Here is a 24,705-nt window from a genome sequence, read left to right on the forward strand (position 1 = left end):
CCCCGCCCCCTCTGTGTGGCCCCGGTACCGGGCCTGGCCCCGCCCCCTCCCGCGCGGGGCCCCGGTACGGGCCCTTCCCCGCCCTGTGGCCCCGGTCCCGATACCGTTTCCCCCCGCCCTGTGTCCCCGGTGCCGGTACCGGCCCTTCCCCCCCGCGTCCCGGTCGGTTCCCGGCTCGTTCCTGCCGTTCCCAACCCCCCACCCCCGGAGCCCCGGAGGGAGGAGGCGGCGGCGCGGGGGGGGCCGAGGCTGCTTTATGAGGGCGCCCGGGCCGGCGGGCGAGACGGGAGGGGGCTGGGGGGGGGGGGGGTGATGCCGGCGGCTCCCGGTACCGGCAGGGAGAGCGAGTCCCGGGGCACCGGGCCCCGGGGGAAGTGTGGGGGGGGCGGGTCAGCCCCGTCCCCGCTGCTGGTTCCAGTTCCGTGGGGCTGGGGAGGGGGGGCTGGTGGGGGGGGTGGTCCCGGTGCTGCTCCTCACCGGGGCCGGGCCGCGGGGTCCGGTCACAGGCCGAGCACCGGGGGGTACACGGCCCCATCTGCCGGAGAGAAAGGGGGGTGAGGGGGGGCTCGGGGGACAATGCCTGAGGCAGGGGGCTCAGGGGGGGTGGGTGATGCCCTACAGGGGGGAGCAGGGGGCACGACCCCTGACACAGGGAGCGCGGAGGGACACGATGCCTGAGGTGGGGGAGCAGGGGGATGGGATGCCTCATAGGGGGGGCTCAGGGAGCACAGGGTGGGGACCAGAGGGACGTGATGCCTTAGGTGGGGGGGACCAGGGGGAGGTGATGCCTTAGGTGGGGGGGACCAGGGGGAGGTGATGCCTTAGGGGGGGGGGACCAGGGGGAGGTGATGCCTTAGGGGGGGGGGATCAGGGGGAGGTGATGCCTTAGGTGGGGGGGGCACCAGGGGGAGGTGATGCCTTAGCTGGGGGGACTCAGGGGGAGGCGATGCCTTATGGGGGGGGCTCAGGGGGAGGTGATGCCTTAGGGGGGGGGCTCAGGGGGACGTGAGGCCTTAGGTGGGGGGGGGGGGGACCAGGGGGAGGCGATGCCTTTGGTGGGGGGGATCAGGGGGAGGCGATGCCTTAGGTGGGGGGCTCAGGGGGAGGTGATGCCTTAGGTGGGGGGGATCAGGGGGAGGTGATGCCTGAGGTGGGGGGGATCAGGGGGAGGTGATGCCTGAGGTGGGGGGGATCAGGGGGAGGTGATGCCTGAGGTGGGGGGGATCAGGGGGAGGTGATGCCTTAGGTGGGGGGGATCAGGGGGAGGTGATGCCTTAGCTGGGGGGGCTCAGGGGGAGGTAATGCCTTAGCTGGGGGGGGGGGACCAGGGGGAGGTGATGCCTTAGCTGGGGGGGCTCAGGGGGAGGCGATGCCTTATGGGGGGGGCTCAGGAGGAGGTGAGACCTTAGGTGGGGGGGGGGACCAGGGGGAGGTGATGCCTTTGGTGAGTGGGGCTCAGGGGGAGGTGATGCCTTTGGTGGGGGGGGACCAGGGGGAGGTGATGCCTGAGGTGGGGGGGCTCAGGGGGAGGTGATGCCTGAGGTGAGTGGGGCTCAGAAGGAGGTGAGACCTTAGGTGGGGGGGGGACGACCAGGGGGAGGTGATGCCTTTGGTGGGGGACGACCAGGGGGAGGTGATGCCTTTGGTGGGGGGGGACCAGGGGGAGGTGATGCCTGAGGTGGGGGGGCTCAGGGGGAGGTGATGCCTTAGGTGAGTGGAGCTCAGGGGGAGGCGCTGCCTTACGCTTGGGGCTGCTCTGGCTGTCGGGCTCGGGCACCTTCCAGTCCAGCTTGCGGCCCTTCTCGTAGAGCCCCTTGAGCACCTTGCGGAAGTCCTCGGGCTCGGCGCCGCGCGCGCTCAGCTCCACGTACTTGCGGTACAGCTGCAGCGCCGTGCGGGCGTCCTCGATGCTGTCGTGGGTCTCCCCCTGGATCTTCAGGTCTGGGGGGGGGGAAGGGGAACCAGGCAGTAAAAAGGGTCCCCAAGGAAGGGTGTGGGGCCCCTGTACCCCCTCCCAAAACCCCACCCCTCTGCCCTGGGAGGGTTCGGCCACTGACCCAGGAAGTACCAGGCGAGGAAGCGCAGGGAAATCATCCTCTTTCTGGGGATGTGGAACAGGTAAACGGTGTCAATCACCTGGTCCTTGGGCACCTGGAAAGCAGAGAGGGTCCCACAGTCGGGGCAGGGGGCTGCTGGGGGGGTTACAGGTAGGGAGCTCTGTGTTTTGGCTGAGGAAGAGCTTGTTCCCATCCCAGCAGCCAGCAGAGCGCTGCGTTGGGGGTTCAACAGGGCAACGTTCACGGGTGTCATTGCATCTACACTAAGCCCAGGGTGTTGCACGTGCCTCCCAGCACCCCACCCTCCCCCTTCCCACCCTGAGACCCCAGGCTGGGGGGTGAGGGGGGGCTCAGCACCCTCACCATCAGGTTGATGACACGGAAATCCTTCTGCAGCCCGTGGCCCACAAACTTGACGCCCACGTCGATGAGGAAGCGAAGCTTCAGGTAGGTGGATTTGAGCGTGGTGAGGTGCTTGGAGGAGATCTTGGCATCCAGGTCTCCTGGCTTGATCCCTGAGTACTGGGTCAGGTAATCCACCACCTGCAGAGACCAGGACCCACAGAGCTGGGCTGGGAGGGTTGAGGGGCAGCGCGGGGGCCTGGCCCCCTCCCCAGTTTCCCTGCCAGCAGCGTGGGGAGGGGGATGTGGTGATTGTGAGTGGCTGAAGGGGGTCAGTGGGGTTAGGTGGGGTTAGGCTGAGGCCCCATACCTGCTCTTGGGTGGAGATATAATCATCAATGAAGGGGACGCCCTCGTTAGGGCCCTGCCCACGCACACACGTGATCCTGGCCACCGACATCTGGCTGGGCTTGATAGTGGATTTGGTGCCATCGCTGCGCAGCTCGGCCTCCTCCTGCCAGAGGGGAGCTGGGTGAGCGGGGACAGCCTGGGGAGCGGGGGGGCTGTCTCTGTGTCCCCCCACCCAACCCTGTCCCCTGAGGCTGACCTCGTTCAGCGTGACAAACTCAGCATCCAGCCCCACCAGGTCTCCCGCCTGCGGCATCTCGCTCAGCATGAGGGGGATGAAGGTGGCGTGGCACTTGCGCTGCTTGCGGGCCAGCGAGGCCTCTGCCAGCAGCACGCTGGCTTCGATGGGGTTCTTGACTGCAGCAGGGAAGGGGGGGGGAAAGGGGAAGGGAGATGAGCCACGAGCCCACAGAGCTGCCCCTGGGGGGCCACTTCCACCCCCAGCACTCACTGACGAGGTTGTACTTGGCGTTGAGGTTCCTCCGGGCGTAGTACAGGATGGCCGGTACCTTCCAGCTCATGTCGAACTGCACCGCCTCACACTGCGGGGCACGGGGTGGGGGGTGAGGGAGGGGGGTCCTGGTGCACAGCAGGAACCCCCCCCCACCCCCCCCTCCTCATCATCCTCCCCCTGAAGAGCTCACCTTATCCACAGGCTCGATGAGGAAGTCGTTGAAGAGGTACCACTGCTGGTGCGTGACTCCCTGGGGGGGGGAGGCAGAGGCACTGCCTTAGGGCCCCCCCCTCCACCCCCCAGGCAAGTGCAATGACTCCTCTCCCCAGTTACCAAGGAAAGAGGGGTGTGACGATGCCATGTGGGAACTCCTGCCCTTCCTGGGACACCGTGGGGAAATCCCTGCTGCCTGGGTGGTGGTGATGTGTACGTAAAGCACTGGGGCTGGACAGGCACGGTCTCTGCCCGACTCCTGACCAAAACTCCACGGAGATGCAACAGATAAGGGACAGGGATGAGGCCTTGACACACTCTGGGAACTCCTGCCTTGGGCATCTCCATGAGACAAGAGGACTGCCCAGCCCAGCCCCTTTTTCCTGGGGAAGGGAGGTGACGTCCCAGCCCTTACCTGGAAGCACAAGGCTGAGCTGGCAACGTGCCCGTGACAGAGGAGGAACCAGGCTGAGCCAGCCCTCAGCTCTCCCTCAGCCCTTCCCTCCCTCCCCGGAAGGTGGCTGAGCAGCTGAACCAGCACTGGGTGCTTGACTGAGACACCCACAAAGGGGCCTGGTAAACCACCCCCACCCCGAGCGGGCCGTGGGTGAGAGACCCTCGGCACGGCAGGATCCCTGGGGAGCAGGGAGGCTCCTGGCAGCCCAGGGGTAGGGTGCTGGGGTGCTGCAGGGCTTCTCACCTCCTTCCTTTGGTGGTAGGTCTCTCCCACTTTGATGTGCCCCACCAGGCTGCCCCCCGTGCGGGAGTCCAGGATGTGGACAACAGTGGCCATCAGATCGTAGATGTAGACGGACTCGGGGTCGTCGGTCGGGCTCAGCTGGGAGAGGAACGAGCCCACAGGGCCCAGCCTGAGCCCCTGCTGCCTCCACCCAAAGCCCAGAGCTCAGAGCCACCATCTCAGCATCAGAGCAGAGGCTTCCACGCCCACCCAAGGTGTCTCCCAGACACCCTCCTTATCTCTCGCCCACACGCGCTGAGCAGAAAGCGGTTCTGAAGCAGCTCTGCTCCCCACAGCCCCACGTGCCCACAACCACGCAGCCCCAGAGGGATCCCACCAGCCTTTACCTCATCCTCCTCGCTCCAGTTGCAGACATCCAGCTCCTTGCTTTTGGTCAGCTTCATCTTGATGGCGTGGGGGATCCAGATGTTCTTCAGTTCCTCCACGGAAGGATACGAATGCCCCGTGTCAGGGTTCCCCAGGTCCTTCCTGCACAGAGAACCAGGGAAAGATGAGTCTGAGGGAGTCATGAGGTGTTGTCCAGGCCAATTTCTCTGGGGCAGAATCCTCCTCACTGCCCCCCTCCCACCCCCCCTATTCCTGACCCTTCCTGAGGACGGATGGAGCTTCCCTGCAGCTGCCTAGAGCAGGACACTGGGAAAGGTGGTCAGGAAGGGATGAAACACGGTCCTGGGGCTTGGGTCAGCCTGAGAAGGGAAAGGGGAACGAGGGCTGGCGGCTCAAAAATGGGTCACAAGGTGGGTATCTGAGGGGGACGCTGTGCAGAGCACCCATATGGGGTCACAGTCCAGTTCAGAGCCCCTGAGGAGCCACGGGCAGGCAGATCATCACATAAATCATCATTATCAGCTGGGAAACAGCCCAGGGCCAGTGCAGAAGGTGTCACAGCTCAGTCACCACCCCAGGAACGGGCACCTACCACTCTCCAAGAGAGATTTCTTTGCCTTTGGTGATCTCAAAGCCTCCTCTCTTCATCACAGCTCTCTGAAAGGCATACTGCCAACAGAACACAGGCAGGGTCAGCGCGGTGCCAGGCTGGGCTTGGGGACACGGGGGTCACAGCCAGGATGGAGGGGGGAAAAGGGGCTGGTAACGTTGGTGACGTGAGGGGGGAGACAAAGACAGCCAGGGGAACCCAACTTTCTGCCCCACTCTCAGGGATGTGGGCACCCCTTTGCTGTCCTACGTCCCAGGGGGCTGGGGGGAGGAGGGGGTGACTCGACTGCAGCCCCAGCAGGAGATCTTGTCTGTTCCAACCCCCAAACACATGGCTCAAGCTACAAGCACAACCCAAGAGCAAGGTGTCCTCTGAAAACAGAGCGGGGTGACGCTGGGGCAGAGAGCAAGAGGCTGTGAGAGGCAGTGGGAGCAGAGTGAAAGGACCTCCACAGAGCTGGGAAGGCAGCAAACCCCTGTGCTGGGCAGAACGAGCCTGGTCCTGCCCCCAAGAAGGGGGGGGTCTCCCCCACCTCAGCCTGTGTCTTCCAGAAATCTGCCTCCTTGGAGCTGTTCACCTCACAGTTAATGACCAGGACGTCGGGCAGGCAGCGGATGTTCCGGGTCTGGACCTGCAGAGAGAGGAGGAGATGGAAGCTGGGCAGCAGCCAGAGCCCTGGAGAGGCTCAAAACTGGATTTGGCATGTGCCACCCTCTTCCCCCTCCTTTGCCTGCCCTGCCCAGCCGGGTTCCTGGCTGCTGGGGGTCTCAGAGAGCAGCAGAGGCAGGGAGCAGGCATGCTCAGCTCTGGGGAGGGGTTTCCCCCTGCCCCATACCCCGCTGGGGAGTCGCTGGGATCCGTGTGACCCACCAGGCGTGTCCCAGCGTTCACACAGCCCAGGAAATACCCCGTGCCACGCCAGCTCCCCATCCAGCCAGGAACCAAATCTCCAGCATCCGCTCAGGAGGTTCCCCACTGACTAATGGAGAAACTGCCCTGGCTCAGGCAGCAGCATGGGGTGCTTAAGCCTCTCCCCACCCTCTCCTCTGCTCCCGGGGGGGGTGTAAGGAGCTGAGACCCCACTCCTGGGCTCACCGTGGGCTGGTACTTCTCACAGTTCTCACACCAGGCTTGTGTGTTCTGCTCCAGGCAGATGCTTCTCTTTAAAATCTGAGCAAAGTCATAATCTTTGACCGGCTTTTCTGAAGAGAGAAAGGAGAATCACGTCACCTCCCAGCACACAAATCTCTACCAATTTAGCTCAGCCAAACCTCTGGGGTTTTCCTCAGAACCACCAGCCAGAAGGTCAGCCCCCTAAAATCTGCCTTTCTGCAACCAAAAACCCTTGGCTGGTTGGAAACCCACCGCTACCCCTCAGCTGGCAGGGCTGCCACAGCCCCAGCCAGACCACTGCCGGAACTCCTCGCTGCAGGGTTCTATCGCCAAGGGAAAAGTCAGGACTCATCCCTACGGATAACAGAGCCCACCCAGTCAGGGGAATGAAGCCCCATTAGACGTGCCCTGCCCGTTTACCGGTGCTCTCGGGGTAGGAGAGGGTGAAGAGCAGCGTGGAGGACAGGCGGACGGTCTCCTTGCCGCAGCGACACATGCTGCAGTTCTCCATCTCACAGCTGAACAGCTGCCCGATAACAGAGTCCCCTGAGGACCCGAAGCTGCTGGAATGGAAACCAAACCCCACTGGGGTTAGCGGGGCCCCAGTGCTCCCTGCAGCTGGCACGGTGGGCTAAGCGCTGCAGGGGGACAGATGGACATCTCAAGGGCTGTTTGGGGGCAGCACCCAACTCCCAGCGGCTTGTGGGGAGCCCCCCCATGGGGGAGCCAGTGATCTCGGCACAGCCCCAACCCTCCAAGCTGGGGGGGCAGGGGAGGGGGTGAGGCTGAGCCCAGGCTTTGTGCCCCCTCTGTGTGTTCCCACATGGGTGCCCTGAAAGCCCCTCCCCAAGGGATGGACGGGGCCTCTGGGTGCCAGCCACTCCCCATCCCCTGGTTTAGGTTACTCCCCACCCAGGCCAGGGACTTACCTGCCACCAGCCCCTCGGTAGGCCTGTGGTCCCTCCTGTTCCTGGGTTTCCTGGTGCAGCTGAGTAAGGATGAAACGGTTCCAGCTCTGAATCAGCCGCCCCAGGTTCACCTTCCCCGTGGCTTCGTCCGAGTCAGCCAGGATCAGCCCCAGCGCCGAAGCCTCTGGGATCGTGCGGAAAGCCCGCAAGAAGTTGCTTCCCTGGGGATGGGGCAAGAGCAACATGTCACCGAGGTCAAGTGACAGGAGTTTCCATGGCTGATGCCATCACCAGAGAACCCGGCACCACCCAGCTCCTGCTCCTCTGTGATCCCTCTCAGCAGCCCAGCCCGCAGCCCCCCCTGGCTCCCCACAGACCTGGCAGGGGTCTCCTCGGGACAGGTCCAGCATGTGGAAGAGCAAACCCAGCTCACAGCCCAGGCAAAACTCCTTCTGGCAGAGGTGGTTCTGGACCAGGCAGCGCACCGGCTCCAAGAAATACAGCACCTGGGCAGGGATTGAGGGTTGGGGGGGAGTGAGGGGAGACCCCAGGGGCTGCAGTGGGCAGGGCAGGGCAGGGCTGGGCTGTCTCCCACCTGGATCATGCAGTTGCAGTAGGCGTTGGGGATGTGGGGCTCCAGGCCTGCAAACAGCGTCTTGTTGTAATGCTTGAAATCAAAATCCTCCAGCCCCAGCTTGGAGTATTTGATGGTGACCTGAGTGGAGATGTGGTGCATTAACCCAACACCTCTCTGTGGCACTGGTGAAATGATGGGGGGCAGGGGTTTGGGTCCAGCTTGGGGACTGTGCCCCAGAGCAGCCCTGGCATGGTCACTACCTTCCTGTACTTCTTGGCCACCATGTAGAGGTGAGGCTCCTCTTCCCGCCCGATCGGGGACTCGGGCACTTGGCTGAAGCTGTCAAACTCATTATCCGTCTCTTTTAATCGATAGGGAATCTGTGGGGCCAGGAATGGGGTTGGGAGGTGGGGTGGGAAGGGAGGGAAGAGCAGCTGAACCCTGAGGCGGAGTGAAACCCCAACACAGCGACACCAAGTAACTCCCGGGCTTTCCTGCCTCCCCGCAAGAGCCAAGGAATACACCAGAAGGGAGCGGGGCCCCCCCCTAACCTGCACCAGACCTCCACACCTTCCCTCTCACCAGGGACTTATCGCTGTGGGAAACTACAGCGGCGCTGCGGGCGAGGGCGAAACACAGCAGTGCTTTCCCAAGGGCGAGGGACGTGCCCTCACCCTCCCAAGCGGGACAGCTCACACCTTTCCTACCACACTGCACCTTACAGAGAGAAGCTTCTAGCCTGAGGAGGAAAAGGGGGGAGACTCCACCCCACTCCCTGGCAGAATAACCTGTCGCCTTCCAGCTACACCTGCCTCCCACGACACCCTGAGCCAGAGACCCTCAGCTCTCCCCCTTGTCCTCAGCCCTTGCAGAAGGCTCTGGGGCCGTTCAGCGCGCGGTGAGAGCTCCATCCTGAACCCCAAACCCCCACCCCACCTTCTTGCTGCTGGCAGAGGTACCCCAGGCCCCACACAACCCCCTCCTCCTGAGAGTGGGTACCTGGTTGCGGAGCTTGGTCCTTGGGTTTGGGGCGTAGCCGATGAACCCCACTTTCTTCATGGTGCGCAAGATCTCGGGGTCCACCGGAGGGGCTCGCCTGCAAAGCACACTGCCACTCAGAGGGGGCTCCTTTGGCAGCACCCTGTAAGCCAGGGCCTTGCTGGGTGTGCTCAGGGACCCACCAGTGGGTCACAAGGGTTCTCCCCATTCCATCCTTCCCCCCAGTTCACTTCCCAACACAACCAGACACTCAGACCACGCTGGAGCGCAGCAGCAGAGCAGAGCGCAGCGACAGGGCTCAGGCAGAGGGGAAACCCAGAGTGTCTGTGCCAGCAGAACAGAGCTGGGACTCCAGTGGGATCATCCCACTGGGAAGAGGGGGGATCTGGCTGTACCCTACCACGTGCAGACCTGCCTGGTCACCACACCTCCATGGGGAACTTCTCTTCCACTTCACAGGGCGTGTGGTGAGGAAGAGCAGCACCAGCCACGAGGTGAGGGAGCAGGAGGTGCAGCAGAGCCGCTCTCCCGCTGCAGGGACCCAGGGAAAGAGGGGGAATCCCTACCAGGGCCAACGTTTTCCTTGCTGGTTTTCACTGGGAGAGACTGGTGAATTACCGGGGTGCCGGGGCAGAGTTGGCAGTGGGCCAGTCGGAGAGGAGGGTGTCGTTGGTCAGCGGCACAGGGATGAGCGAGAGCGGCACCAGGTCCTGGTTCCAGTCCAAGTGGGGCAGCGTATCCACCATGCAGGGCAGGGCGAAGTCGGTCTCCCGGGAGTAAGCGTTGAAGGTGACCTCAGGGGAGTCAGCCCAGAGGTGGACACACCCCTCAGAGTCCCCAAAAGCCAGCGCCTGTTTGCTGGCCGACACGTCGAAGGTCATGATGAGGGGCCCAACCGTGTTGACGTGGAAGATGTCAGCGGGGTTGGCGAGGCCGGTGGGCTCGCAGAACTGGCACTGACCTGCCAGAAGAATCGTGTGAGCTCATCGTTACTCTCCCTGTAATTCTTGAGGATGGTTTCAAGTGTCCCTTGTGTCAGTGCTGTGTGCTGTGGTGGAGCAGGTCAGGCCTTAGGAACAGCGTGTGTGTGGTCACTGAGGGGAATAACCCGTGGCATGGGTTGGCAGTCTGGGCCAGGCGTGGAGAAAAGGGCTTGGGGAAGGTTCAAGGGCCAGAGCAGCTGTGGGCAGAGGTCCTGGTGTTTGGTTTTAAATGCTGAAGGGTGTGACTGAACTGAAAACCCACGTGGCACCGTGGGGTGGGCAGGGTGACCCGGATCAGGGCTGAGGCCATCCCGCTGGGATCTGATCCTGGCGCCTGAGTGACGCTGGGAATGTCACCCTGCTCTCAGTAGTGGTCAGGGTGGGGGGAAAGGGAAGGGGGCAAAGGCAGCTTCACCCACCTGTCTGTGAGATGATGGCCAGGCGGGAGGTGTAGGTGGGGATGAAGCGGAGGAGGAAGGGGTCGATGTGGACCTGCAGCGGGGTGGTGGCCCGCATCATGCGCAGGTCGTACACCTTCAGGAAGCGGTCGCAGGCCAGCCCGTTCATCCTCCTGGAGAAGCCACAGGTCACCAGCAGGTTTCCATGGACATCGAAGTCGGACAGGCTGCCTGAGTAGGCATCAAACTCGTGCTCCACCACAAAGGTGCGCAGATCCCGCAGGGAGACCTGGGAGGGAGGGTAAGACAGGGGTGCTGGGTGCCAGGCAGGCAGCTGCCGACCCTTTGGGAGCCCCTGGAGCTCTGGGAAAAGCTGGACACTGAGTCCAGAGCACCCCAGAGGGAATGCTAAGTAGGATGTGGCCAGTGTTACCTTCCCTGAGGTGTGCCCACAGAAGAAGAAGCGGTTCGACTGCCTCATGATGGTGATGCCAGGAACCTCCACGGTGTACTGGGGAGGAGGCAGAAGAGTGGGGTGAGCGGGGCTGAGCCCCAGAACGAAGCCCCTCCCTGCAGCAGGGTGCAGCCCCCAGCCTGTCCCTACCTTCTGTGTCTCCTGCACGGTGTTGAGGTCGATCTCGATGACGTGGTTCTGCAGCCCACCCACCAGCAGCGTGCTGGTGTCTGTCAGCAGGAGACTGTGCATGTCCTCAGACTCATCCATGCTGCAGGAGAAGAGAGAAGGACATCCTCTGTGCTCCTGCCCAGCTCAGGGAGGTAACGGGAGGATCTGCCCTCACCCCAAAGGATCTGCCCTCACCCTCTCCCTGCAGAGGGGCCGGCACCATCTCTACCAGCACAGGGGCAGCTCCCGGGGCTGACCCAACCTGCCCACAACCAAGGGGAATCATAGAATGGTTTGGATTGGGAGGGACCCCAAGGGTCCCAGAGCTCCAACCCCCTGCCACAGGCAGCGACACCAACCTCCAGGCCTGGAGCTACACAAGGCTGCCCAGGGCCCCAGCCAACCTGGCCTTGGACACCCCCAGGGATGGATGGGGCACCCACCCCCTCTCTGGGCAGCGCCTTCCAGCCCCTCCCCGCTCTCTCTGTAAGAGGAGGCACTCACAGGTAGTCAAAAATGATGAGGCCCCCTCGTGACATGTACTTCAGGTTGGTTTTGGTGAGGAAGAGGACGCCGTTCTCCAGGCTCTGGATCTGCCGGATGTCATCGCTGCTGTTCACTTGGAAGGAGGAGTATCGCTCCAGGGTCGGGCCGAAGAAGGAGGTGGCGTGGCCCTAAAACCAACCAGGGACATGGTCACCAAACCAGCCCTGGCATCGCTGGGATGTGACATGGGAAGGCGCCACCTCGCTCTGTGCCAGCGCCCAGGTGGCACAAGGTTATCGGCTGCCTTCCAGCCTCAGCCAGCCTCCTGGGGGGAGGCTGGGGGGTCCCACCCCCTTCCCCAAACTGCTCAGACTTCTCCCTTTCAGGCAGACACGAGCAAAGAACCAAGAGCTCCCAGAGCCCTGTGCCATCAGGGCAGCAAAGCTCCTTGGGAAGCACCAAGGGGCTCAGGCTCCGAAACGCACCGGCCGCTCCCGGGCAGCCGCCTCAGCGCCGGGGCGGCACAACCCCGGTTGGAGCAAGGACCTTCCAGCTCAGCCTCACACCAAACCAGCCCTCCAGCCACAGCCAGCTTGCAGCAGTGCACAGGGCAGTGCAGACAGGCCCAGCTCAGGGTAGAGACCCTCCCAGAGCCGGCACCTACCCCGTGGTTCCCAACCCAGAGCATCTCCTCGTGCAGGTCGAAGTGGGAGACGGAGACGGGCACCCCCACTTCGGAGACGGCGGTGTGCAGCTCGCTGTACACGCCCTCCATGAGGTGCACGGACTCAGGCACGGGGATTCCCTCCAGCGACACTCCCTCGGGGTCCAGCTCCACGTTCTGCAGCAGGCTGGGGTTGAGGTGGGGGTCCAGGACCGGGTCCAGCGCGGGGTGCAGGGGGGGCGCGTACTCGGCGAGGGAGGGGTCGAGACCTTCGAAATTCATGGTGAAAACCGGCGTCTCCCTGGGAAGCAGAAAAGGAACTGAGCGGCCGGCTCAGAAACACCAGGGCCGAGCGATTCTTGGAACCGGCGGCGGTGACTCCGAGGGCCGGGAGAGGCGCCTGGAATCTCCAGCCAGCACAAGGTGCGGCGCTCGGGCCGGCGGCACCAGCAGCCCCGAGCCCACGGCGGGGCCGGTAAAGTCCCTCCGCGGGACACTCACCGCCCCGAACCGCCGGGGGAAGGAGCCCCCCCCCCCTGCCGCCGCCGCCGCCCCGCTCCGGTACGGAGCTCCGGGGAGGCTCCCCAGCCCGCGGCCGCTCGTTCCCCGCGGCAGGAGACGGGCCAGGCCCGCGGCCGCCTCTTTTATCCCCGCGGGGCCTCACCGGACCCACCGGCAGTACCGGCAGCCCAGGCCCGGCCCGAGCGGCCGGTGCGGGGCCCCCCCCCGGTTCCCGCCGCTACCCACAACCCCCCGCGCTCCGGCCAAGCATCCCACAGTGCTCCGCGCCCGCCGTTACCGAGCAGCCGCGGGCCGAGCCCCTCCAGGGCCGCGCTCCCGTCCCGCCGCCGCGGCCGGGGCCGGGACCGGCCCTCCCGCCGTCGCTATGGCAACCGCGCCCCCCAACCCCGCGCTCCCTTCCCGGTAAACTGACCCGCCCTCCACTCCCGAGGCCGGGGGACCAATGGCAACGCGGAGCGGCGGGAGCAAGCCAATCAGCTCCTGAGAGGGGCGGGACTAAGTGGCGAGGCGGGTGGTGTGCCGGACGGCGCGGCGGTGGGGTCAAACAACCTCGAACCGGCCGTTTCGAGGCGAGGGGGTGTCGGCGTGGGGTGGGAGCGGCTGGTACCGGGACAGCCCGGGGCGGGGGGACCCCAGCCGCCCCCCCCCGGCCCGCGCAGCCCCCAGGGCGCTGCCCGCCGGCTGCGGGACCCACGGCTCCGGCCGCCCCGCGGGCTCCCACCGCGCCCGCGGGTGTCCCGCCGCATCCCCCGCACCCCGCGGGACCCCAGCTCGCCCCCCCCGTGTCCTCTGGCGGCCCGCGAGGGGCTCCCCGACCCCCCGCGCGTCAGCCGGGCCCCGAAGTGTCTCCCAAGTGCCCCCCAATGTCCCACGCTGTCCTCTGCCATCCCTCCCGGGTCTCACCGGGGTCTCACCGGGTCCCACCGGGGTCTCACCGGGGTCCCACCGGGGTCCCGCGAGGTCCTGCGGGGTCCCCGGGGCAGCAAACCCTGGGGCTGAGCCCCTCCGGACCCGGCTTTTCCCCACATCCCCCCCCGAGCCCTTCGGGGACACGACACCACGGGTAAGCGGGGGGGCCGGGCGGCCCCACGCGGCCCCCGGAGAGGGCTCGGCGCTGGGCCGGTGCCCCAGGCGCGGCCGGTGCGTGCCCGAGGCCCGGGGGAAGGCCAGGGGCAGCCCCGTCGGGCGGGAACGGGAAGAGCGGGAGCCGCCCCGTCGGGGCAGCCGAGATTGCGGCGCCGCGGGCAGCACGGCCGGACCTGGCGGGGGCCGGGGCTGCCGGAGCCTGTGGGGGTCCCGGGGGAGGCGGACGGGGGAAGCCCCGACAAGACACCGGCGCCCCGGGAGCTGTTGGTGGCCGCGCCGGAGCCGCTCCGGCCGTGGGGGGGACGGGACACAACCCCGAGGGGACATCGGGGAGCGCACCGAGGGGACCCCGTCGGGCGGGAAGGCGAGTCCCGCCCCGCCCCGGTTACCGGGGTGCGCTCGGCGGCAGCGAGCGGCAGCCCAGGTGCGCCGGGGCGGGACGGAGGGTCCCGGGCTGGGTGTGGGGGGGGTCCCGGGGCGGTCCCGGTGTCCCGGTCCCGCCCGTTCCGCCGCCCTCGCCGGGTGCGGAGCCGCCAGGAACTGCCCCGGGTTTTCCTGGCCGGCCCGGCCCGAGCCGGAGGGGCCAGACAGGACGGGGCGCAGCCCGGGGACCCCGGCCCGGTATCGGTTCTGCTTTCGCGGGAGGCGGCGATTTCGCAGTAACGGGGGGCGGGTGCCACCTGCCCCGGGGATTCCCCACCTGCCGCCGCCCCATAAGAGTCCGGTGGCGGCGCCGGTGGCGGCATCGCCCGAGCATGGCCCCGCTCCTCCGCGCCTGCCTCTGCCTCCCGCTGCTGCTGCTGCTGCCGCCGCCCGCGGCCCCGGCCCCGGCCCCGGCCCCCCGCACCGACTGGGCTGCCTGCAGGAGCCTCTCCCGGGAGCTGTCCCGGCTGTTGGCCGGGCTCGAGAAGCCGCACCGGGTCCTGGTGAGCCTGGGGGAGAAGATGGAGAGGGGAGGGGGGGGGGTGTCTCGGTTGGGAGGGGGCGGCCGGGGACCGGTGGAGCGTCGGGGGATCCCGGTTGGAGAAATCCCCCGGGGGGAGGGAATGGGGGGTGGGTGGGCAGGGGATGCAGGGACCCCTCTGACCCCCCTGCTCTCAGGAGGAGATGCACCTGAGGGAGGAAGACCCCAAGAACTGGCCCCCCCGGATCCGCTGTAGCGACGCCTGTGACCCCTCTGCGCTGGACACCAACAACACGGTACCGGGGGACGCTGGGGGGGGTGTCAGGGTGCCCAGGGTGGGGTGGGACAGGGGGACCCCAAGTGCTCTGGGGTATGTCCCTCAGCGTTCCCAGGAGGGTACCCAGGAGTCCCAAGGATGCTGGGGGATGCACCTGGGGGGTCCTTAGAGGGGCTGGGGTAGCTGGCGTCCCAGGGATGCTGAGGGATGTGCTTGAGGGTCCCAGGGATGCTGGGGCTGTCCGGAGGTCCCAGGGATGTTGAGGGATGTGCCCGAGGGTCCCAGGGATGCTGGGGCTGTCCAGAGGTCCCAGGGATGCTGAGGGATGTGCTTGAGGGTCCCAGGGATGCTGGGGCTGTCCGGTGGTCTCAGGGATGTTGAGGGGTGTGCCCAAGGGTCCCAGGGATGCTGGGGCTGTCCAGAGGTCTCTGGGATGCTGAGGGATGTGCCCGAGGGTCCCAGGGATGCTGGGATACCCAAGGATCCCAGGGATGCTGAGGGATGTACTTGAGAGTCCCAGGGATGTTGGGGTACCCGAGGATGCCAGGGATGCTGAGGGATGTGCCCGAGGATCCCAGGGATGCTGAGGGATGTGCCTGAGGGTCCCAGGGATGCTGGGACGTGCCCAGGGGTCCCCAGCTCACACCACCCTCCCCGCAGCGCTGCCTGCGGCGCATCCTCCAAGGGCTGCAGCACTACCGGGACCTCCTGGGCTCCGACATCTTCACCACCCGCCCCCTGCCAAAGCTGGAGACGGCGCTGGACCAGCTCCTGGGCCTCGTCCAGGTGAGTGAGTGGCCAGAGGAGCCGGGTGGGAGCAGCAGCCCCTGGGCATCCTGTCCCCCCCCCCCACCCTGGCAGCCCGGGGTGCCCATCAGCCGCAGCCTCGGGTCTCCTAACCCCGCTCTCCCTGCAGCAGGAGCATGGCCACGTCCCCCGGCACCCCCTGCCCACCAGTGATACCTGGATCCAGCCCCTGCTGCAGCACTTGGCCCTCCAGAGGCTCCAGTCCTTCGCTACCATCATAAGCCGGGTCTTCACCCACAGCGCCAGCCCCCGCTGAGGCCGGCCTGGCCCTGGACCCCCCTTCCCCCCCCACCCCCCAACTATTTATTCTCCCCCAGGACTATTTATGTGCGATGCTCCCTATTTATCTCCAGTTATTTATGGGTTTCTAATAAAGCTCTGAAGGTGACGAGCAGCTCCCCGTGTGTGGCACGACCTGGGTCTGCCCCCCAAGGCAACCACGGGCAGCTGGGGGGGTGTTGGGGGGTGGGGGAGAGGTTTATTTACAAGGGGAGGAGGGGAATGGGGGGGTGGGGGGGGGACTTCACTGGAAGTCGGTGGCGTCGATGTGGAGCGGAGGGATGTCGGTGGCGAAGAGGGAGCTGATGGTGGGCAGGGTGGTGTCGTCGGGCTGCGGCAGGAACGGGTCTTCGGGGTCCAGGAGCACAGCGGCGCCTGCGGCACGGGGACAGGTCAGTGCCAAGGAGACCCCCCCCCCACCCCGTTTCCCCACCCCTCTCCCCCAGCCCAGCCCTGATACTCACTCAGCTGGCTGGGGTCCAGCCCCCCATCCATGGCACCCAGCACGTCGGGCATCAGCTCCGCTGCCTCCAGCATCTCCAGCGTCCCCGAGCTCTGCTCCACTCCCTCCACCAGCGACTCCAGGAACTGCTGCACGTTGGGGTTCAGGGACAGCGGTTCTGGGGCACCCTGCACCGGGTGCAGCATCCCCATGTCCACGGCCAGTGGCTCCAGTTCTGGGGGTACCCCCTGTAGTGTCCCTAAGCCCCCTGGTCCCATGTGCAGCGTCCTCTGGTCATTGGGGTCCAGCTTCATCACCACGGGTGGCTCTGGGACCCCGGGTCCCGCTTGCTGTGCCCCCTGCTGCTCGGGTCCTACGTGTTGCAGCATCCCCTGCCCCCCGGGCAGCACCTGCAGCATCCCCATAGCCCCTGGTCCCACCAGCAGCGTCCCCTGGCCATTGGGGATCAGCTGCAGCACCAACGGGGGCTTCGGATCCTCAGTCCCTGGCTGCAGCATCTCCGAGACCCCCGATCCCACCTGCAGCTGCTGTGACGGCTCCAGGCCCTGGGGTCTGGGCTGCAGCATCCCTGGGCTCACAGCCACCATCTGTACCGTCCCCGGGCTCGGGGGCTGCAGTGTGCCCAGGTTCCCAGACGTGACCTGCAGCGTCCCCGAGGTGCCAGGCTGCAGCAGTGCCACGCTGCCAGGCTGCCCTGTCCCTGAGCTGCCAGGCTGCCCTGTCCCCGTGCTCCCAGGCTGCAGCAGTGCCACGCTGCCAGGCTGCCCTGTCCCTGAGCTGCCAGGCTGCCCTGTCCCCATGCTCCCAGGCTGCCCTGTCCCCGAGCTCCCAGGCTGCCCTGTCCCCATGCTCCCAGGCTGCCCTGTCCCCGTGCTCCCAGGCTGCAGCAGTGCCACGCTGCCAGGCTGCCCTGTCCCCAGGCCGTGGTGCTGCAGCTGCAGCATCTCCAGGTTTTCCGTGGCAACCACCAACTCCTCTTCTGTCTGCCAGGACTCATTCGCCTGCCTGGAGGGAGAGATGGGGACAGGGACAAGGTCAGGGTACAGGCAGACAAGGCCGTGGGTGAGAGGGTCCCCCCATCCCACGGGGGTCACGGAGGGACCGAGGCGTCCCCCTGCCTCACCGGGAGGACACACGGATGAGACGCCGGTTCAGGTATTTCTTCTGCTCCGTCAGGGTCCCTGGGGATGGAGAGGAGGGGGTCAGAGGAGGGGTCAGAGGAGGGGTCAGAGGAGGGGTCAGAGGGGGGGTCAGAGGGGGGGTCAGAGGAGGGGTCAGAGGGGGGGTCAGAGGAGGGGTCAGAGGGGGGGTCAGAGGAGGGGTCAGAGGAGGGGGTCAGAGGAGGGGGTCAGAGGAGGGGTCAGAGGGGGGGTCAGAGGAGGGGTCAGGGGGTCTGTGGGTGCTTCCCCCGCGCTGCACCCCGCCGTACCCTCCTCCCGTTGGCTGTAGTAGGGCCCGAAAGCCTCGTCGCGGGCGATGTCGGGGTACAGGAACTGGAGGGGGTTCTCGGGGATGTTCTCCTCCACCAGCAGCTGGTAGTCGCGGATGATGTCGGGCAGCGCCAGGGACGCCAGCTCCACCGCCGTGTAGGGAACCACGGCCCGGAAGGCGGGGGGCCCTGCGCAGCGCGGGGCGCCCAGGGTCAGCACACGGGGCTGGGCTGGGCTGGGGGGGGCTGGGGAGGGCTGGAGCCCGGGGAGGAGGGGGACACGCTCACCGGTGTCGGGGTGCTCCACCCAGGTGCAGGTGACCCCCCCGAGGATGCTCTCGCTGAAGCGGATCAGGAACGTCCCCGTCCGCTTCCCCTTCAGCAGCTTCTTCTCCTGCTTCCGGCTCACGAAGCCCAGGATGAGACTGGGGGGGACACCGTCAGCCCCTGCAGCCCCCCTGCAGCCCCCCCTGCAGCCCCCCCAGAGCCCCCCCAGAGCCCCCCCGCACCCCCCCCGCAGCCCCCCTGCAGCCCCCCCACAGCCCCCCCACAGACCCCCTGCACACCCCCCACGGCCCCCCCGCAGCCTCCCCGCAGCCCCCCCACAGCCCCCCACAGACCCCTGCAGCCCCCCCGCAGCCCCCCAAGGCCCCCCCAGCCCGGCTCCTACTTGTTCTTCCAGAGCTGCTTGAGGTGCTCCTGGAGCAGCCCCAGGATCCCATCCAGCCAGGACCAGAAGGAGAAGCCGGAGGCACCATCCTGCAGGAAGGGGGGGGTTGGGGGGCTTGAGCGGGGACATTGGGGGGCACAGTGGGACGGGGGGACAGACGGACAGACAGACAGGGCCACGGACAGACACAGCTACCTTGGAGAACTTGGGCCAGGCCAGGGTGCAGTCCGGGGATGGCTTCGAGCCTTGGGGGGTGAGAGCAGGGTGAGGGGGGTCCCCGTGCTGGCCCCAGGGAAGGGTTGGGGGGGGGGACAGGGCCTGGCCCTACCGAAGAGCTTCTCGGCCAGCATGAGGAGGTGGTCCCGGCTCAGGCCCCGCTCCGCCACGCTCTCGAACTGCCAGCTCAGCACCTCGGCCAGCCGGGGCCACGGCGCCGGCGGCGGCGCCGAGAAGAAGTGTCGGTCCTGGGGGACACGGGGTGAGCGGGACGGGGCACAGGGAAGGGGGGGACAGGGATGGGATGGGGGATGGGGACGTGCGCTGGGGATGGAGGTGGGACAGGGGACAGGGATGTGCATCTGGGCAAGGGACAGGGATGGGGACCAGGGGACCAGGGGACAGGGACGTGCATCTGGGCAAGGGACAGGGATGGGGACCAGGGGACCAGGGGACAGGGACATGCGCCAGGGTTAAGGATGGGACAAGGGACAGGGATGGGGACCAGGGGACCAGGGGACAGGGACATGCGCCAGGGTTAAGGATGGGACAAGGGACAGGGATGGGGACCAGGGGACCAGGGGACAGGGACATGTGCCAGGGTTAAGGATGGGACAAGGGACAGGGATGGGACTGGGGATGGGGACCAGGGGACAGGGACATGAGCCAGGGACAGGAATGGGACTGGGGATGGGGACCAGGGGACAGGGATGGGACAGGGCATGGGGACCAGGGGACAGGGACATTAGCCTGGGACAGGAATGGGACTGGGGATGGGGACCAGGGGACGGGGACATGCGCCGGGGATAAGGATGGGACAGGGGAAAGGGATGGGACAGGGATGGGACAGGGCATGGGAACCAGGGGACAGGGACATTAACCTGGGACAGGAATGGGACTGGGGATGGGGACCAGGGGACAGGGACATTAGCCCGAGATGGGGATGGGACATGAGATGGGGACTGGGGGACAGGGACATGAGCTGGGGATGGGACATGGGATGGGGACGTGCACTGGTGCAGGGGATGGGACAGGGGTCAGGAAGGGGCAGGGGCTGGGGACAGCACACGGGGAGAACCAGGGATGGGGGGACAGGCCATGGGGAGGTGCAGGGCTGCGGCTGGGGGTGGCGGGGGCTGCGCGGGGCTGGGGAGGGGTCCTGCTCGCCTTGGGGTTGCTGCTGAGCATGTTGAACCAGAGGATGGAGGCCCAGGCGCTGGAGAGCTGGTTGTTGTTGGAGATGATGACGAAGGGCAGCGTGGAGGTCTGTGGGAGGAAGCAAGGGTCAGGCTGGCAGCCCGGGCCCCCCCTGGCCCCCCACAGCCCCCCCAGCCCCCCAGCCCCCCCAGCCCTCACCTCCAGCTCCAGCTCCAGCCCGCAGTAGGCGTAGGCCAGCGTGAAGGTGATGAGATGCAGCTCCTCAGTCACAGCCAGGGGACCCTGCACGGAGGTGGCACCGTGAGGCACCGAGGGGCACCGAGGGGCACCGGCCACCCCCACGGCCCCAGCCCCACACCCACCTCGCCGATGCCTTTGCTGCCCTTGCCCGACCTGCTGTCCTTCTGCTCCTTCAGCGTCTGCGGGGCGGCAGAGAGTCAGCCCTGGGCTGGGCAGCGGGGGGGGGGTCCTTGACCCACTCCCCCCACCCCAGGGAGGCCGCGGGGGTCCGGCCAGGGGGTCCCTACAAGGTACTGGAAGTCGCAGACCAGCCCGTCCTGGGGACTGTCCCCGGCCAGGAGGGTTTTGCTGCTCGAGGTCAGGATGTTGAACTTGCGAAACCTGCGGGGCAGAGACAGGCTGTGGATGGGGTGGGGTGGGGGACCGGGACCCCCGGGCTGGGGGTTCGGGGTGGGGGGCTGCACAGCCCTTCCTGCTGCAGCTGGCGCCGGCTCAGCTCTCACCCTTTGATCTTGGGGGTGTCCCTGCAGGGAGAGACCAGAGGCCGTGAGCGGGATGGGACCCCCGTGGCCAGGCCTGGGCGGGGGGCAGGGGGATGTGGGGGGGTGGGGGATGTGGGGGGAGGAAGGTGTCCCACCCCGGGGCGGGGGTCCCGACCTGTCGATGTGGATCTTGGCCTCCATGTGGTGGTTGCGGTCGTGGAGACGGACGAGCAGGCGGGCGCGGGCCGAGAACTTGCTGGCCGTGCGCAGCACCAGCGGGCGCCGGCAGGCGTTGGGCATGGTGGGCTGCTGCTCCACCACGAAGGCGCTGGGAGGGGGACACACCCCGGGGCGGGGGTCAGCGCTGCCCCCCGGCCCTGACATCCCAGCCCCAACACCCTCCCTGGGTCCCACCATGCTGCCCCCACCTCTTCAGGGGTCAGCGCTGCCCCCCAGCCCTGACATCCCAGCCCCGACACCCTCCCTGGGTCCCTCTACGCCCCCCACACCTCTTCAGGGGTCAGCGTTGCCCCCCGGCCCTGACACCCCATCCCCAACACCCTCTCTGGGTGCTCCTGTGCCACCCCCACCCCTTCAGGGGTCAGCTCTGCCCCCCAGCCCTGACACCCCATCCTCAAAACCCTCCCGGGGTCTCCCCATGCTGCCCCCAACTCTTAAGGGGTCAGTGCTACCCCCCAGCCCTGACACCCCATCCCTGACACCTTCCCTGGGACCCCCATGCTGCCCACACCACTTCAGGGGTCAGCACTTCCCCCTGGCCCTGACACCCTCCCTGGGTCCCCCCATGCTGCCCACACCTCTTCAGGGGTCAGCGCTGCCCCCCAGCCCTGACACCCCGTCCCCAACACCCTCCCTGGGTCCCTCCACACCCCCCACACCTCTTCAGGGGTCAGCACTGCCCCCGAGCCCTGGCACCCCAGCCCCGACACCCTCCCTGGGTCCCCCCATGCTGCCCCCAACTCTTAAGGGGTCAGCGCTGCCCCCCAGCCCTGACACCCCGTCCCCAACACCCTCTCTGGGTCCCCCCATGCTGCCCCCACTTCTTCAGGGGTCAGCTCTGCCCCCCAGCCCTGACATCCCAGCCCCGACACCCTCCCTGGGTCCCCCCATGCTGCCCCCACCTCTTCAGGAGTCAGTGCTGTCCCCTGGCCCTGACACCCTCCCTGGGTGCTCCTGTGCCACCCTCACCTCTTCAGGGGTCAGCTCTGCCCCCCGGCCCTGACACCCTCCCTGGGTCCCCCCATGCTGCTCCCACCTCTTCAGGGGTCAGCGCTGCCCCCCATCCCTGACACCCCATCCCCGACACCCTCCCTGGGAGCTCCCGTGCCGCCCCCACCTCTTCAGCAGGAAGGTGAGCAGCTCCTTCAGCTGCCGCTCCAGGAGGGGGGTCTCTGCCTTCAGCGGGTCCCTCTCGTAGGTCACCTTCTGGGGCAGGTCCCCCAGCGCCTGCAGCAGCTTCAGCAGCTGGAAGAGCCCCTGGCCCAGCTCCGTGAACCTGGGGGCACCACAGGGCTCAGCGGCCGGCCGGCCCTGCCCCCATCCCCTGCCCCCCCACCACACACCCCCCCCCCCAAACCCCCCTCCCCATCCCAGCCCTACCAGGTCTCCAGCGGGCGCAGGCGGGTGTCGACAGGGGCCCCCAGGCACGCGCGCTGCTGCCGCTCCCGCCACCCCTCCAGCTCCTGCTGCAGGAAGTCCCGCAGGGTCTCGCTGCGCCCCAAAAGCTGCTGCATCTGAGCCAGCACCTCCTGGGGGGACACACGTGCCTGAGCTGAGAAGAGGGGGGGGCACAGGGCAGCCATGGGACCCCCAGACTCCCCAGCCCAGCCTCAGCCCCCTCCTCACCCGCCGCTGCCGGTCAAGGATCTGCAGCTTGGCTTCCAGGGCTTGGACCTGCTGGGCGTACTGGGGGTCTCTGTTCCTGTCCGCACCTGCAGGAGAGGGGTGAGGGGGGTCGGGGTGGGGAGTGGGGGGGCACGGCGGGGCGCAGGGCAGCACCGTCCCGCGTCTGCCACCCCCGGGGAGGAGCAGGATGGGTCCTCTCACCTGGCAGGTAGTGCACCTTGTAGCAGAAGTCGAAGGCATCCTGAGAGTCCTCCAGGTGCCGGAAGGTGCGTTCAGCCTCCTGCGGGCAGAGGGGGTGAGGGGCTGGGCAGCCCCCCCGGGGGTCTGGGGGAGACGGGGGGGTGGGGGGGTCGTTACCTGCAGGGCCATGTGGAACTCGGCCAGGCGCCGCTGGATCTGCTGCTCCCGGTCGCTCCCCGGGGGTGCGCTGGGTGCTGGGGCGGCCGTACCCTGTGGGGATGTTGGGGTGTCGGGCAGCGGCTGGCAGAGCCTCATGGGGTGAGGGGGCTGGGGGTTGGGGGGGGGGGGGGGTATCTGCCCTACCTGTGCCCCCGCCTGCCCCAGGCGCAGGATCTGCCGCTCCTCCTGCAGCAGGTTGGCCACCAAGTTGGCAAATGTCTCCGGGTGCTCCTCAAACTCAGCCTACAGAGGAGCCAGGAGGGGGGGTGGTCAGTGGGGTGCAGAGACACCCCCCCCCACCCCCCACCTCCAGTTCCCCCCCCATCCCCAGGCCCCGCTGCCCACCTGGAGATCGCGACGGGCCTTGCGCAGGTTGTGCTTCAGCATGAAGTCCTCATCGCCCAGCCCGGGGCTGCCCAGCTGCTCCCCCAGCAGCGTCAGTAAGGAGTGGAACAGCATCCGGGCGTGGGAGGACAGCGGCTCGGCCGCCTTGCGCCTGCGAGGCCGCGGGCTCAGCACGGGCCTGGCACAGCCCCCAGCCCCAGACACCCCCAGACATCCCCTCCCGGCCCCCCACCCCCATTACCAGTTCTGGTCCTCGATCCAGGCGGCCAGGCACTGCCGCACCACCATGGGCAGCGCGGCCCTGGCGTACAGCTGGTGCACCTGCTCCAGGTAGGTGTTGGCCAAGCTCTGCACCTCCTGCCACTGCGCCATGCTGGGGGGCAGGAGGGGGTGTCAGGGCAGCCCCACCGTCCAACCCCCCCCCCCCACCCCCAACCCCTGACCACGGTAGGAGACGAAGCCAGGGCCCGTGCACCCCGGCAGCACCCCTGCACCCCTCGTACCTGCCTGTGGCGCGGGGTCCCGGGGGTCCCTCTACTCTGCCTGTCTCGGGCTGGGCCGCGGGGGCAGCGCCGGGCTGGCAGCCCCGTCCCTGGGTGGGGTGAGCAGTGGAGGGGTGCGAGCTGCAGGCGCCGGGGGTGCCCCTGGGGATGGGGACCAGGGTGCTGAGCAGGGGGTCCCCGGGGAGTTGGGTGGGTGCTTGTGCCCCCCTCCTCCCTTGCACCCTCACGGGTCCCCCCCAAACGGGTCCTCTGCACCCCAAGAGCCTCCTGCAGGGAGCCCAGGGGGTGGGGACCCCTAAACACCCCCCGCCCCCGCGGGGACATCCCGAAGGGACCCCCGAGGGCGATCCGTGAGTGGCCGAACCCGCCCCCGCCGGGCTCCCCGCCCCCAGAAACAGCGCCCGGCAGACGGGGCCCGAGACCCCCGGGACGCCCCGAGCCCCCGAACCCCCGAGCCCCGGCCCGCAGCCCCCGAGCCCCCGAACCCCCGAGCCCCGGCCCGCGGCCCCCGAACCCCCGAGCCCCGTCCCGCAGCCCCCGAACCCCGAGCCCCGGCCCGCGGCCCCCGAACCCCCACCCGCCGCTCCCACCTCGGCTCCCCGCGGCGCTCCCGGCTGCCGGGTCCGGAAGGGCGGCGGCCACGCCCCCTCCCCGGCGGAGCGCGGCGATTGGCGGAGCGCGGCCCCGCGGCCACGCCCACCCGGCCGGGAGACGCCGGTTTCAGCGGGGTTGCCCGTTTCCCCGAAATGACGTCAGAGGGAGGGGGCGGGGCCAGGAGGGGGCGGGGCCTAGAAGGGGAACCGCGGGAAATGGCAGCGCGGCGCCGAGCGGAGGGGACGGGGACGGGGACGGGGGGGACACGGGGGCGGCCGAGGGGAGATTGGGGCAGAGCCCGTGGGGCAGGGACAGACCGAGGGGGCACGGGGGGAGCCGAGGGGACACGGGGGGAGCCGAGGGGACACGGGGGGAGCCGAGGGGACACGGGGACAGACCGAGGGGCAGGGACAGACCGAGGGGGCACGGGGACAGACCGAGGGGACACGGGAACGGACCATGGGGACATGGGGACAGACCGAGGGGACACGGGGGGAGCCGAGGGGACACAGGGGGAGCCGAGGGGACACGGGGGCAGAGC

At 67.8% G+C, this 24,705-nt stretch overlaps 3 protein-coding genes across 3 annotated transcripts; 1 reads left to right on the forward strand and 2 right to left on the reverse strand.

Moving 5' to 3' along the window:
- Positions 1-248: 248 nt before the first annotated feature.
- Positions 249-12,206, reverse strand: PAN2 (poly(A) specific ribonuclease subunit PAN2; the record flags this gene model as incomplete). Its single annotated transcript, XM_084277332.1, has 25 exons — positions 249-535; positions 1,744-1,941; positions 2,058-2,151; positions 2,421-2,600; positions 2,770-2,913; positions 3,007-3,164; positions 3,259-3,349; positions 3,452-3,511; positions 4,175-4,312; positions 4,561-4,702; positions 5,154-5,230; positions 5,704-5,802; positions 6,267-6,373; positions 6,705-6,847; positions 7,214-7,413; positions 7,570-7,698; positions 7,788-7,907; positions 8,030-8,149; positions 8,769-8,865; positions 9,387-9,729; positions 10,171-10,438; positions 10,583-10,660; positions 10,754-10,874; positions 11,279-11,448; positions 11,925-12,206. 25 exons carry the CDS (start codon positions 12,204-12,206, stop codon positions 501-503), a joined length of 3,594 nt encoding a protein of 1,197 aa, XP_084133458.1. The 3' UTR covers positions 249-500.
- Positions 12,207-14,287: 2,081 nt separating this feature from the next.
- Positions 14,288-15,867, forward strand: IL23A (interleukin 23 subunit alpha; the record flags this gene model as incomplete). Its single annotated transcript, XM_084277371.1, has 4 exons — positions 14,288-14,458; positions 14,634-14,732; positions 15,374-15,499; positions 15,630-15,867. The coding sequence occupies 4 exons, from the start codon at positions 14,288-14,290 to the stop codon at positions 15,774-15,776; spliced, it is 543 nt and encodes a 180-aa protein (XP_084133497.1). The 3' UTR covers positions 15,777-15,867.
- STAT2 (signal transducer and activator of transcription 2) lies at positions 15,867-24,198 on the reverse strand. Its single transcript, XM_084277333.1, has 24 exons — positions 24,161-24,198; positions 23,571-23,711; positions 23,309-23,440; positions 23,068-23,218; positions 22,867-22,965; positions 22,681-22,773; positions 22,525-22,603; positions 22,324-22,409; positions 22,078-22,226; positions 21,815-21,973; positions 20,633-20,785; positions 20,479-20,499; positions 20,263-20,356; positions 20,098-20,154; positions 19,934-20,017; positions 19,745-19,843; positions 18,690-18,825; positions 18,557-18,606; positions 18,362-18,450; positions 17,980-18,116; positions 17,692-17,880; positions 17,386-17,443; positions 16,264-17,267; positions 15,867-16,174 (listed from the first exon to the last, which is right to left on the reverse strand). Exons 3-24 carry the CDS (start codon positions 23,437-23,439, stop codon positions 16,044-16,046), a joined length of 3,249 nt encoding a protein of 1,082 aa, XP_084133459.1. The 5' UTR covers position 23,440; positions 23,571-23,711; positions 24,161-24,198; the 3' UTR covers positions 15,867-16,043.
- Positions 24,199-24,705: the final 507 nt, after the last annotated feature.

Source organism: Gallinula chloropus, assembly GCF_964237585.1.
Source record: "Gallinula chloropus genome assembly, chromosome: 31".
Lineage (NCBI taxonomy): Eukaryota > Metazoa > Chordata > Aves > Gruiformes > Rallidae > Gallinula > Gallinula chloropus.

Coding starts and splice junctions, on each gene's coding strand:
- STAT2 (XM_084277333.1), bottom strand. CDS start 23,439: ATGGCGCAGTGGCAGGAGGTGCAGAGCTTGGCCAACACCTACCTGGAG. Junction 22,966..23,067: donor AGGCCCGTCGCGATCTCCAG/GTGGGCAGCGGG, acceptor GCTCCTCTGTAG/GCTGAGTTTGAGGAGCACCC. Junction 20,357..20,478: donor GACACCCCCAAGATCAAAGG/GTGAGAGCTGAG, acceptor TCTGCCCCGCAG/GTTTCGCAAGTTCAACATCC.